The sequence below is a fragment of the Solanum lycopersicum genome, chromosome 9 (assembly GCF_036512215.1).
Source record: "Solanum lycopersicum chromosome 9, SLM_r2.1".
NCBI classification, from domain to species: Eukaryota; Viridiplantae; Streptophyta; class Magnoliopsida; order Solanales; family Solanaceae; genus Solanum; species Solanum lycopersicum.
Genome location: NC_090808.1, coordinates 2670973 through 2687277, shown reverse-complemented (window position 1 = coordinate 2687277; position 16305 = coordinate 2670973). Strand labels below are relative to the sequence as shown.

At 27.2% G+C, this 16305-nt stretch overlaps 1 protein-coding gene across 1 annotated transcript; it reads left to right on the top strand.

The window, feature by feature from the left end:
- The first annotated feature begins 8838 nt into the window (after positions 1-8838).
- Positions 8839-9318, top strand: LOC104649135 (uncharacterized). Its single transcript, XM_010327853.1, has one exon. The coding sequence runs from the start codon at positions 8839-8841 to the stop codon at positions 9316-9318; it is 480 nt and encodes a 159-aa protein (XP_010326155.1).
- Positions 9319-16305: the final 6987 nt, after the last annotated feature.

Here is a 16305-nt window from a genome sequence, read left to right as displayed (position 1 = left end):
ACTGTTTATTATATTTGACCTATATTATAAAATTGCCTCCATTTTTGTTTAATTCTTCTGTTAATATCTGTACTACTAATTGTTAATTCAACATTTATTATTTTTTTCGCCAATATGTGGGAGGTGTTTATTGATTGTATTTTTTATTTTTTTTATAACAAGTGAAATTAATAACATAAAATAAGATAAGTAATATGTTATAATAAAAGTACATTTGTAGTGTATGCAATCTTTATAATAATATATTATCAATTCTTCTACTTGTACTACTCTTTTACATTATATATTTTTATGTGATATTTTTTTAATCATATAGTTTTTGTTAATGTTGATGCTACTATATAATTCGAATATGATATGGTACAAGAACCTCAAAACACATCATTAAAATGAACTACTATAAAAAAAAATTATTTACCTATTAAAAAATATTTAGTAACTATTTTCATAAAATATATATTTTGATTGAATCAGTAAGAAAATTAAAAAAAAATAAGAAGTTTTTCACTATTTTTTATACAATTTTTTACGTTAACCGATTCGATAAAAAATATTGGAGAAAATTATATTTGTAGTATAAATTTCTTAATAATTCGCGATAAAAAAAATCATTTTTTAATTTTTTTTTTTGGGATGATTGCTTCTACACTATTTGTATTGATGAATCATAGTTCAAAATTGGAAATAGACAAAATAAGAAATCTGTTGACTAAATCAAACATAGTCATTTTCCCTTGATCAAAGACTAAAGAGATTGATTGATTAATTAAATTATTTTTCGTGTTAGCGAAATATCTGGATAGGAGGAAATTCATTTTATTTGAATCATAGTAACTGCAAATGTATCGAGAAATATTATAATAGTATTTATATTAATTATAACTATCTTCGCATATACTAAAGAGTTTCAATTGTAGATTATTTATTATGCATTGTAACTTTCGTAGGATGTGTTAGGGTTATTATTATTTTCCTTTTGTTATTAACTATATACAAATATGTTTTTAAAAGATTCATTCAAAAAGATGAAAAAAAGATAACAAATTATAAAAAATTATTGACATTAAAAAACTTTAATTATTATTATTATTTAGCATCGATTATAGATGAATGCGATGTAACATTACAACTTGCCACGTCTATCTAAAATATATTTGACCTGGACTATAAATTTACCTCTATTATATTGTTTAATAATTCTTACATAATATTCAATATTTAATTTGAATCAATTTAATTAAGTCTATTCATTTTTATTTATATAATTTGATTGAACATATCAAAACACATCGAATTGATAAAATTTAAATATTAAATCCGTCTCAAACCTTTAGCTGGCGGCTAAATATATCAGCAATCCTTTTCATGCATTAAATTTGTAATGTTTGAGATATAATTGTTAGTATAAGTTTCTAGTTGTATCATAATAAGTAGTTAATATATCAATATAGATTGTGGTGCATTAGTGTGAGTGTTTATTTTCAATCAGATGTCTCGAGTTTGAGCCTTGAATATGGAGAAAATTTTATTGGGAAGCGTCATCCGCGAACGGATCCTGCAAAACGTGATTCAAATTTAGTCAAAACTTCAATATAAATTTCGTATACCGAGCGGAAAACAAAAAAAAATAGTTAATGTTCTTCAAGTCTATGATTGTATGACTCCTAAGTTATGAACATATATTATAATTGTATATTTGCCAATGGGACAAAGTCTAAATATATTCAAACTTGATTTTAGCTATTCAAACAAATTAAACAACAATATTAATGACTTAGGTAAGCTTGAAAACCTCAAATCCTATCAAGATCTTGTTAAATATTATTTTACGTTAATTATGTCACTGACGTCCATTAAAATTTTTATCGAATTTTATCGTATCAAGTGGGTATTTAATAACAAATTAGCGACATATGTATAACTATATTTTTTCAGTAGGACATTTTCAAATAGGACATTACTTGAAAAGTAATGATTAATTTTCTATAAACATATAGAACAAATAAATAAATTTATTATGTTAAATGAGTGATGGAAAAACTAGTCAAATATATAGGTAGACATTATATATAGATAGTGTTGAACTACGGATGATTTTTTTTTTAAAAAAAAATTAATCAGAAAATTTAAATTTGAGTTTTAGTTTGTTAATTACCAATTGCGATTAACATTATATATTAATTACGTGAGCTAACTTGATTTTGTACACTTAGTCATGTTTGTATATATATAATTTGCTGGAATATACAAAATACATACGTATGATATGCAATTATTTATCTGATATACATATACGATTCACCTCTGTCCTATTTCTGTCCTCTCTTGCTCGCCTTTCTCCTCCCTCTCTCAATTTCGCTCGCTTCTCTCCTTCCTCTCCCGATCTCGCTTGCCATACATACAAATTCATATGTATAATATACAATTATCTAACCGATATACATATACAATTCACCTCTCTTCCACTTTTTGCCCTCTCTCCCCTCTCTCACAATCTCGCTTGCCTCTCTCCTCCCTCTTCCAATCTCGCTCGCATTTCTCCTCCCTCTCCTAATCCCAATTGTTATATATACAAATATATATGTATAATATACAATTATATACCCAATATACATATACAATTCACCTTTCTCCCACTCTTTTCCTTCTCTCTCATCTCTCTCCTCTCTCTCCCAATCTCGCTCGCCTCTTTCTTCTCTACTACATGTAGCAACGAATTGTAATCATCAATCTATAACTATGAATAATAATTAGGCTATTTTTGAGTTGCTATATGTGAATGTTTCTTTATAATCTAATTACTTAAATACACTATGTTATATTATTATGAATCTTACTAGATTTTGATACGTCTAGATATATGTATCTCGGAGTACAAGAACTCAAAATTAGGTTTAGTTGTTCTAGATACACTCTATCCAAGTAGATTTGCATGTATTTAGGATACATAGACAGATCTCGTGCCCTCACTTCATTCACATCTTGATTGTCACTCTCTTATCTCGCTCGCGTTTGTGGTATGGGAGATACATATTAATTGCACTAGATTTTTTGTTAGTAATACTGAAACAACACCATAAAAACCGATTTGGATTGAGAATTTTCAACCCTTCCAAATGAAGGGCCGGCACGCTTTACCCCTTCAAATTCCTTGGGCCTCGAGGCTTGGGGCCATGTGAAACTGAGCTAATCCTTTTTAGCAACTCTAATTATAAATATCAAATACGAAATAAAAATATATAACTAGGCGGCTAGTTTTGTCGGTTTATCACGTAATTAAATTTGTTTTCAAGCTAAACTTGAATTTGTTGTACAAAATAAATCGTGGGGCACACGTGAACTGATGTTCACAATTTCTTTTAGCTCATATACATATATATATATATATATATATATATATATATATATATATATATATATATATATATATATATATATATATATGATATTTAATTTATCAGCATATTTATATTATACGATTTCATAGGAACTCAATAACCTTGAATTTGAACATATAATTTCAAGCATTTTTAATATAGCCAAGATCTTAATTGAATATTTTCATAATGGTGTAACAATATTTGCACAATTATATAACTAACTACATGTTACTAAATTACTTGACTAATATTAATTGGTAATATATTAAATTAACTGTTCTTTTATCATAAATAAATAAAAAATTGATAGCATAATTTTTTATCCAATTAAACAATCGGTATATATAACATAAATTCTCGCAAATTTGTCACATTTAATTGCTAAAAGGACACATGATAGTATGATTTAACTTGATGCAACATCATTTTTGTCCCTAAATTAATTTTTTTATCAAGAAATGGACCATCATGTCCTCAATATTTATGATATAAATAATAATGGTACATAAAGTTAATCTACCATTATTAATTTGGTATTTAATATAATTCGTTAGTCAAAGTAGAGACCTTCACTATCAAATTAATTACATCAATTTTTTTTTTTTGAATAAATTAAACCAAATGACTTCCAGAATATTTCATAAACAATTGAACAAGAAAACTTTTTCTTTAATTATGAGGTTTTATTGAGCTTGAGCATATTTGTTAGAAATTTGACATTATACTTCGAGAAAGTAGAAAGAATTAAAATTTTCTTTTCATTTTAAATTCGTTAAAATTATTCATAATTAGAAATTTAGTATAGATTTATCAATCAAAGTAAAGAAAGAAGGAACATAAACACGAAATGAAAATGTCAATTTACTTAAGTGGCAAATTAGTGAAAGTATATTTTTGGGAGACGTTACATTATAAGAATATATAAGGAAATTATAATTTTAAGATAAAATATGAGATTATTTTATATTTCATAAAATTAAGAAAAATAATCTTGAGAATATATTGATTATTATATTTGTATGTATGAATTTAGATATCTTTATATATACATTGTACAAATATATATATATATATATATATATATATATATATATATATATATATATATATATATATATATATATATATGTATGTATGTATAAATTCAGATATCTTTATATATGCATTGTACGTATATATGTATATATGAAACACTTGTAACGATCGATTTTATTGTTGTAATCAATAATCTTTAGTGACTAGAACAACAACTAATTAGCAAATGAAAAATAAGTTGCTCAAAAAATAGATATAATAATCAAACTTCAAATTCAATCGTTTCAACGATATAGTAAACTCTGCGTAGAAGCATTTTAGATGAGCTACATGATGCATGGCATGGGTTTGGGGATGTACCTAGGACCAATAAGGGCGGAGCTAGGGAGATCGCGCAATTTTTCAAAACTCAAAATTATATTACAATATACATATAATGTTAAAATCATAAACGTAGATGATATTATTATTTTTTTTGATTTCTTCTTATATTTATCTATTTTTCGTAAAAATCTTGATTCTGTATACTAATATAGAGATGATTCCTCCACTTTATTTCTGAAATCATCTGGAAGGTTAATTTGTTCCTTAAAATGATTGGAGCAAAATAGTCTTAAAGATTGATAATGAAAGTTTTTATTTTGACTAAAAAAAACATATTTTTGAGAACATACATGAACCAAATTAAATGCTATCAATATCTAGCCTTGCCAAAAGACAATAAATATTTGGATGTACTATATTGTCTGTTTCTTTATAATCAAACAAAATTTATGTTCGAGTCAAATTAATATATGTTACGATGGTCTAAACTCAACTTACGTTCTTTATTATTGGGTTAACAATCTAACACGCTTGGTAAATTCCATTTCATAATGATAGGTTGAGCCATTATCGAAGGATTAAAAAGTAATGTCGCTATGAACGCTTGACTGTCATAGGGCATTTATTTTTATGACAACTTTTCTAATATCTCTAGCTTCGAATTTCAAAGATCTGAAAAGGCACACTTTCACGATTCGTATTCGTACTGATAATTAAAATCGAACAAGTTTTTACCCTTTTGTTCCACACGAGATTTTTGTTCTCATTGAGCTTATCTTAAAACATTTTACATTATCTTTTAACAGATATTCCATTCCGCCTCAACCAAACTGCCCACCTTACAATGTATATTAAGAGTATACACTATCAAATTTCATCTTAATTACGATGATAATTATCTTGTAATAATTTTTTAAATTAAATTGACTGTTAATTTGAGTAAGAAATTGTGATCATATGAGTTCTCGCGTGTGCACAGAGGTTTTAACCAAACTAAGTCATTATATAAAGTCATTCACCAAAATAATATGTTTTTCTAAAATTTTACAAAACTAGTATAAACGTATTCCACAGTAACGTTTTAGGATATATTTTATTTTTTAAAAGTTGATAACGTCAGATTGATATACGTTACTCACAGTAACGTTTTACTCCTAAAACGTTACTCACAGTAACGTATATCAACCTAATGCTGTTAGTTTTTTAAAAATAAAATATACCCTAAAACGTTACCATGAAATACGTTTATACTAGTTTTGTAAAATTTTAGAAAAATGTATTACTTTGATAAATTGTTTTATATGACTTAGTTTGGTTAAAAATTCCGTGTGCATATATGATTTGTTTTTTTTTTTAAAAAAAAAACTCAAGCTAATTAATTTGAAAAAGATTAAATTATGTAATAAGACGACAAATTACCAGCCGCCTAAAAGCTAGATTTGATTAGTCACTTAATTAGCACTGACCAAAAAGATTAAATAATTAAAAAGTGTAAGTGAATACTGATAATTTTCACATAAAAATAACATGTAATAAGATATCTTTGAAATTTGACTATTAACAAAATAAAATTAGCAAACAACAAATTTTATAATTAAATAATAAAATTATCCATTAATTCTATTTTTTTTTCTAACACACTGCTCTTTGTTTGAATCATTTTAATTATGTTTGAAAATTGCAAGACTTGGTCCCATTTGCTATATCATAATTATATACTATATATATGTACATAACTTTGAAGTTATAGAAGCATAGACTTGAAGATCATTAAATACTTCTACAACTAGAAACTTAAGAATTTAATGCATGACTTAAATTAATAGGTTCAAAATTTTTAATCCAAAATATAGATATATAGAAAGTTTACTTATGTGAAAATCATAAAAGCTAAATTTTCATCAGATTTAAATTTTGGATTGGCCTCTAAACTCGGAGAGATATTTACTTGCGGTTTTTGAAGAGTCGGGATTAGTATTATGGGCGTAGCTATCCTACAGTAAGGGTGTTCAATTTACATATTTTAAACACTCTAGACAGAACAAAGTGTTGTAGCCCAGTAGTCTTAGATGCCTTGAAAAGTCCTATAAGTGCTCGTGCCAGAATCTCATCAACAATAATTTTTTTTTATTTTTTCGAACACCCTTCGTGAAATTTTTAACTAGACACACTAATATATAAGTGAGTTCAACTTAAAAGAATAGTTTTAGAATATCCACGTCCAAAGCATAAAAGTTACTAGTAAGCATATGTCACAATTTTCAATTTTTGTATATCGTACGATAAATTCAGTGAAGTCTCAATATAGAAAGGATAGTATTTACGTTAATTTTATCCTTATCTTTTAGAGGTAGGAAATAAGTTTTGTTCACCTCTGATTTAAATAATGCATATCAAAAAAATATAAAAATATCGCAATTAAATACTAAAATTATTTATTTCCAAATAATAATAATAATGTAATTATTTGTGGGATTGTAAGCAATCTCTTGTGTCTTTGACATGGAATTAAATTTTTCTTATTAGTCAAGAAGTTGAATCTTTATATTGGCTGTTTCTACTCTGAACTTTAGCATATAGTATAAGTACAAATAGTTATCTAATAAAATCATTTTAAATAAATTAATTAAAACTATATAGATGAAGGTTCTTTGGACCTTATCATAAAATTCAAATATATACAGTTAACGTCAACAAATTGATTTTAGACCTATTGATCGACTATGTACATGAATATGTTACTTTCGAAAAAATATTCTAAAAGCATTCAATAAGTTTCACTTATAAAGCTCGAACTTAGAATATTGATCTGAAATTTTAATCCGTATTTCTAAAACTATTTTTTATACATCAAATCTTGGTTAAGACTCCGGAGTGCCAAAAGCAAGCATGACATCATTATGAACATAAAGTCCCACGGTATGGAATTCGGATTATTGCCGATGTAATCATAAAAAGCTAATTTTTCAGGAATTTTAGACCAGGTTTCTGATAAACTTTTCTTTTCTGCTAGCCCAGCACTAGCTCTTCGATATTTTTCTTGCTGGAAGTACCCCTAATCCCATTGATAACGAGTGGGCCCAAATAATTCAATCAGGATAGTTGTACCTTAGTTAAAATATCGAATTTGTATGAAATACGATCTTACATTATGATTTTTCTTTTTTTCTAATGAAATTTTTAAATAAATAAATTTTGATTTTTAGCGTGACTCAATAATTAATCTCCCCTTCTTATGAAAGCAATATATTATCATATAACAAATTAATCGCGCCTCAGACCTAAATATAATAATTACTAAATCATGTAATTATTCATTCAGATTCTCAATATCATTATTATCTTATACATATAACAACTTATCATGTCAGTCCCCTTCCTACTCCAACAACTAAAAATCATACATAAAAAATCATATCATGAATTTATTACACATTATATTATGACTTAATATTAAAGAGGAATTCAAAGGGACAATATAATGTATGGAACAAATAATTTAACAAAAATAGATGAAATTTAATAATAGAGGTCAAATAAGACAAGTTGTAATGTGACATTATATTCGACCATAGCCGACGCATTAGACAATTTTTATTCCTTCTATCTTGTATTTCACTCGAGTCGGAGTCAGAGTTCTAGTTATAAATTCGACAAAATTCAGTAATTTCAACTAAAATATTATATTGATATCGAGAATTCACTTATACGTATGAATAGTTAATCTGAAATGAATAAAATATTGTTTTTCTTAAAATTTTGAACTTATAAACTCAAAATTCTGAAACTGAATGAATTCGTATCGAGAATTGAGATGTCCTAATTTTAAGACAAGTTGTTGAGTTTTGTCACCTTGTGATTTTCTATATATAAGCAAGAGCTAAGAGCAAAACAAACAAATTAATTCTTCTTGGTAAAAAAAATTTAATTTCTTGTTATAAGACAAAACTTACAATACAGAAAAAATAAAATGGATTCTTATTCATATGCTATTTCTTTTTCTTCTTCTAATTCTTCTTCACAACAAATGAAGAAAAATAAAAAATTAGCTTCATATCATTCCTCACTTCATGGAGTTAGAAGGCTCCCATTAAAACCAATGACTAAACTACCAATTGCACCTTTGCCACCAACACCTCCTAAAATATATAGAGTTGAATCTAATGATTTCAAGGATGTTGTCCAAATGCTCACTTCATCTCCCGAGTTTCAATCTGTCTCGAATGATTCTATCTCTCGTTCTGATTCTGGTTCTGATTTTGATTCTGGCTCTGGCTCTGACTCTAGTTCTTTCAATTCGAGACGTCTACAAAATGTTGCTCCTCCTCCACTTGATCTCTCACCAGTTTCATTACAAAGAAATAATAAAAACAATGCACAATGGCGCGAGTGCATTGATTTGACATGTGAAGCACAAGAAAGATCACATGTAACACCTCGGATTCCATCAGAAAACTATGTTGGATTGTGTAGTCCACTGGCTAATTTTCCTCTATCGCCGTCTTCTTTTGCATGGTGTTCTTTAATTCTTCTTAGCCCTGGCACGCTTACTTCACCAAGCGCGGTTCAAATTATTTAAGTGTTTATAACTTAAAATTATAATCCTCATCGTTTACAAAATGAGTACTACTACATTTATTTACTTTGTATGTTGATCAAGAATTTGAATTGGGACTAAAGATTGAAGTTATCACAACTCAATAATTTCCCATTTTGTTCCAATTCCAACATATGGTCTAATGTATTGTATTTCCAAATTTTCATTTCAATTGTATAGTTGCATGTAATTATTTGTGGTATATCTTTCTTAGCATTTGTAATTTGTAGATCAGTAAGATATAAATCGAAGACATTGGGAACACATATCTTGGAGGTGTGTGGTAGAATTAAGACTAAGTAGTTGATTTTTAGTTTAGAGAAACTAATGTAATCTTAACTGTTGTCTGAGGTTCGTAGTTGATTTAATGAATTTGGGGTAAATAAGATCGTGATTTTTACAACTTTTGAGTCGGATGTTTCCATGTAAAATACTGTGTTATTACTTTACTGTCTTTACACTTTCGTGAAACACGTTAGTCTAGTAAACATAAATCAATCTAGGCTGTGTAGAATATCACTTAGGAAACAAAAAGTAGTATATATTATGTATAAAGTGGTTGTTCGACCAAGCTATGCATGTTGTATATTGATAAATCAAGAATTCACATGTTCAGAAAATAAGAGTTTTAGAAATAAGGATGTTCAAAAAAAAATAAAAAATATATATATATATATATATAGTCTATTACTAGAATAGACATGATTAGAAACGATGATATTCAAGATAAAGTGGAGTAACCTTCATATTGGACAAGATGAGGAGACGAGATTGACTTACGGTCTGGACATGTAGTGATGAGATGCATAAATATTCTGACAAGAAGGTGTGAGAGGTAAGTTATAATGGATGTTAAGAGCAATGACGGATTAGGATTTTCGTCAAAGGTGTTCATACTTTAGGACAAGTGAAAAAAATAAACTTTACTGGTCAGATTATAAATAAGACACGACACCTCTGCTACTTAATAAAGACATGACCTATCACGAAAATCAAAAATTAAAATATAAAATTAGTAGAAAGTCGAATGTTATTTAATTTTCCTTATCAATATTAGACATACAATTCAAGCATATACGATTTTTTATTAGTTAATCAAGTAGTAAATGAATTTGTTATACATGTTACTATATTTGCGATATCGATCATAATCTAAAAATTGTTCAAGATTCATTTATCTCTACGTACTCTAACTCTGTAATCTTCTTGAAAGTCTTTTTTTCCTTAATCATTTAATTAATTGCTAATTAGAGTATTAAGTCTAATACTGGAATTTTTTTTTTTTACTTTTTGACTCATTAGTATTAAATTTGATACATGCACCAAGCTGGATGTTGTCATTATATCGCCGCCAGGGCAACTAATTAATTGATCTCTTATATCTATCTTTTAAAAAATTGAAATCAAATTAGTTTTCACGTATCTCAATTAATTTTACGAAATACTTATAATTCGTTAATCAAAGGTAGGGAAAATAATAAATATATCATAAATTATTATAAATGATACGTAAATATCCTTTGTTATACTTTTGGGACATTAGTATCCATGTCGTTAAAAAACTAGAGCATATACGTACCTTTATACTAACGGATATATATAGATATATGTCATAATCTTATCCACCGACTTGACATTTATTAAATATTGGACCAACGGATAAGATTGTGTCACGTGTTCCTATATAGTCTTTCATTAGATTGAAGGGTATATATATACGCTCTAGTTTCTGGATGAAATGGAGTCCCAAAAGTACGATAGAGAATATTTCCATATAATTTACGATGATTTGGAGATATAAATCATAATATTGATGACGTGATGACATGTTTAATTCTTATAATTAAATTTGGGACAAATCTTAAGGAGATCGCATTGATTGATATCTGATTTCTAGGAGTGCTGAATGCGCGGGATGCGTTGAAATTAGAAATATTAAAATGGGTTAAAATAGGAGTCGGGTTGGGTCTTCACCTGCACAAGTTTACTTTGAGCTCAATTGGGCTAAAAAACGGGTTGCGTCTAGACCCATCCAATTTGAACCGATTAATCTCAAGAATTTAACATATTGATATTTAATTTTTATAATCATAATTTGAATTTCAGTTCAAGATTTTCTTTGTAAAAAAAAAAACTAATTGATAGATAAACGTTAAAAGATGTTAAATAGATAATAATTGATACCTTAACTATAGGAACACATCTTAATAAAAAAATTTAAAACAAATTAAAATTGGAGATTGAATTGGGCTCAACTGAAGATTCTCTTCAAGTGAGATTGAACCCATTTCAAATTATCTTGAGCTCAACCCTTAAAATTCTGAACGAGTTGGACGAATTATCTATATTTGGGTTCATTTTTGACACTCTTAGTAATTTTTCATACTTTTACAATCGCACGAACTTGTTATATAGATTTATTTAGTATATTTATTTTTCATGTGTGATTTATGGATTATTACATTAAAATTAAATATACCTTGAGTGCATCCAAGCGTCCAAATGTGAATCTTTTGCAATCGATTTATAGTCATATTTACACACAGAATATTTCAATTCAATCCATATTATATAGTAATGGAGAAGTGTGAACTATAAGAAATACTTATCATAAATAATATACAGATATCCTTCGTCATACATTTGAAACATAAAGTTCCTTTCGTTACCCTTCACTTTAATGGAAGATGTATTAAATATGGACGCGTGACATAATTTTATCCGTCACTTCAATATTTAATAATTGTCGGATAGGTATATAAGATTATGACACATGTATATCCGTTATTATAAAAAATATATATGCTCTAGTTTTTGGACAACAGTTACACTAATGTTCCAAAAATATAACGAAATATCTGCATATCATTTACGATATTTATTCGAAAATAAATATATCATTTTCCCCAATATTTAAGGAAGAGAATTCTTAGGACATAGTAAATAACATAAAATATTCAAAAATACCTCCTAATCATTCTTTTGAAGAAAGTAAAAGAAAATTACGATAACTAATTTGAGATAAATTGAGTAATAATTTGAAAAGGAAAAGCCTTCTTATTAATAATATTTTTTAAAAAATATGTAAAATAAAAACACGATAACTAAAATAAAAGCAATTTGATTTGTAATAATAAAATCAACACTCTTTATATATATACCTCACTCCATTAGCAATATTTATAAGAAAAAGAAAAGGACCAAAAAGATTCCATTAAAAAAATATTGTAAATATATTACGTGGGTGCTGACATATTTTCAATAAAAATAATGTTTAACAATATCTTTAAATATTTTTAGGATTTAAGATTACAAAAATTAAAGTTAATTAACAAACTATTATATAATTATCAATTATCATCCTTACGTTATAATTATGTAATAAATATTGAGGACGTAATGGTCCGTTTCCTGATAATTGACTAGTTAAAAATTAATATTTAAACGAAAAAAAATTAATCGTTAATTTTATTCAGTGATAATTTTTTTTTTTTATATGAATAATTTAGTGACAGATTAATGACGAATTTGAGATAAAGATACCCAATTAGTGTTTAGTGTAATTCTTTATGTTTGCACATTTAAAGATTTGATGCGATTTTAATTATTTTTAATCAAATATTTTTATTTTGATGTTTTCGTCAAGCCTACAAACAATACAATAAACATTTTACCAAAATAAATAGAATTAATTTTTAACAAATTTAATAGATCAGAATTAGAAGTGCATATATACTTAAAAAAGGAACTATTTTAAACCTACTTCAAAGATAAGAGATTATTTTTATAGTTTAATCAAATTAAATTAGTCTAATAAATGTGGTGTTGTTACCAAAAATATTAAATAAAATACTAAAGAATGTAGTTAAGAAGTAGTTAATAAAAGTTGTAAATATATTTATTCGCAACAAATTTTAAACATATAAAAATAAACAAATTATATAAATAAAATATGAAGAAATATAATTTTATTGATTAAGATAGCGGGTACAATTCTGTTGATCCCTTCATTCTACTCTCCTAGAATTTATCTATGATTTGAGAGTCGTTAGTGGTGTATTTCTTGAAATAGAATGATTTAGATTTGACCACTCTTTATGAATAAACCATCAATTTGTAGAGTATTCCAGATCTTAATCTCTTAAAAAGAATTTCTGAGATGCCTTTTAAGAGAATTTAGTATCATTTATAGTATAAATTAAGATTTAGGGTTGAATATCCTCCAAGAATCGTATTTTGAGTTGATCATAATTTGTAGAGTCGCAATATAAATTGAAAGAGTCCCATAAAATTTCAATATCTACAATATTACATAGGTGCTGACATATTTTTACATAAAAATAATGTTTACAAGATCTTTGAAGGATTTAAGTCAAAATGATCATTAATTATTCTTTGTTTGAATAACTTATCGTATTATCTATAATCAAATTTAAATATTGGAAGAGTTGGTCCCATTAATAACTACTTTCAAGATTAAAAACATAACATACAATCATAGATTTGAATTATATTATATATATTGAAAAATATAATCCTCATTTTGTAGAATTTTGTTACCTAATTTTTAAATATTCAAAACACTAAAAAATAAAAAAAAACACTAACATTATGTAAATAAGGTTAAAATTCACTGTAACTAAAATAACTTTTACCGGCAATAAATAGATACATTAATAAAGATTGTTTAAGTCTTTAACAGCATTAGTTAAGTGTGATTAGATTAAATTTTTGCTAAAAATTTTAGGAACATATACAAAAAAATTAATTGCCTCGAAAGTACATATTTAGCGATAATTAAGCTATTATCGTTAATTAATTACCGCTAAAAATTATTTTTAATATGATATTTGCATTTACTTATCCTTTCAAGACCCTACTCTAAAATGATTTGTGGTTTGATTTAGTGACAAGCTGAATAAATTCAATACTTAGAGTGTGTTTGGTATGAAGGAAAACATTTTCTGAAAAAACGTATATGCAGTGATTAAATATCCAAATAAGAATTCATTTTAATAAAATGTAATTTTGAGGCTCATTGTATGTATCATTTCAAATTAGATAACTTGTTAATAATAAGTTGAAAGCTTAAAAATTCACCTCATAATATCCACTTTACACCTAAACAGAGGTGAGGGGTTCTGTGGATTCAAGTGAAATACTCATGCTTTACTTTTAGATTATATATAGTAATTTTATTTTTTTTTAAAATAAAATAAATATAGAGGCGTGAATCCACATTAAAGTAGCGTATAATGATATTACGATGATTGGGTGCACCTCTCTATCATTTTTTTTAGTAAAACCTCTTTAAGTGGCTATCGATAAACTTTTGATGTATCAATCATTTTCTCTTTAATCTTTCAAAAGTTTTAAATGTCTTCCATCGGAGGTTCTAAAAATTTAGCAACATAAAATTTTTATATTACTCGATCATATGTGTATATTAAATTTAAAACTAGTAAAATTATATATATTGAACCTATAATTTCTAAAGGTTAATAGCTAAATGTTAAGAACGTAAAGGTCCGATCTAAATTTTATTTTAAATATATCTTTTCATATAATACATTTATCTTTTCGAAATTATGATTACGCCTCTATCGTTATAACATGCAATATCACACTAAGATTGTATGATTTTTTTCATTATGTTTCCGGTATCACATATGACATATATATGATGTTATAAAATGTCACGATCCAAATCCGGGCCGCGACTGGCACCCACACTTACCCTCCTATGTGAGCGAATCAACCAATCTAAACCTTAACATTTCAATATAATATCAACAGAAAGTAATGCGGAAGACTTAAACTCATTAATAAAATCAATAGCTATTATTATCCCCAAAATCTGGAAGTCATCACCACAAGAACATCTATGATCAAAGTACTAAGCTAAGAGTATTCTAAAAAGCTAAAACAAGTAAAAGCTAGTCCATGCCGGAACTTCAAGGCATCAAGACATGAAGAGGAAGATCCAGTCCAAGCTAGAAGCATTAGCTCACCCTGATATCCGGAGAAATGAAGACTGGCTAGAGTTACTGTTGAGTCGAAGATGACGGCACGTTTGCTGCACTCCACAAATAAACAAGAAGAAAACATAAAAGTAGGGGGTCAGTACAAACACAAGTATTGAGTAGGTATCATCGGCCAACTCAAAATAGAAAACAGTATATATTAAGCAATATCATAAAATCAACTAATATCCTTAACATGCAGCATTTACAATTACCATAACCCTTGGTTACAACACCAAGCTCATCAATGAGGACTCACGTCTCCTCATCATACTCATTTGGGAATTAGGTTCATTAGGTTGAATATATTAACATCTTTCAAGATTCATTATCTTTATTCCTCTCGTGTCGGTACGTGACACTCCGCTCCTCAATATACTATCCTGGTGTCGGAACGTGACACTCCGATCCTCATTCTATCCTGGTACCGGAACGTGGCACCCGATTCATATTCTATCCTGGTACCGGAACGTGGCACCCGATCTATATACTATCCTGGTGTCGGAACGTGACACTCCGATCCTCATATTCTATCCTGGTACCAGAACGTGGCACCCGATCCCCTAATTCATCAAGCCTTCTTTTATACCAAGGCATCATCAATCTCATTATATAATTTATCAAGCCTTCTTTTATACCAAGGCATCATCAATCTCATTATATAATTTATCAAGCCTTCTTTTATACCAAGACATCATCATTAACATGTGAATTAGGGTTTCTTTCAAGATTTTGGATTCAATAACTTTATCATGCTTATTTTATCACAATCGCATAATCATATTCATGCAAGCATACAATTAAGCATATAGAAGAATTTATAATACTACCAACACATATCATTCGCTATTAAGAGTTTACTATAAGATAGCATAAAAACCATAACCTACCTCCACCGAAAATTCGTGATCAAGCAAGCAAATTTTCCCAAAGCTTTGTGTTTTTC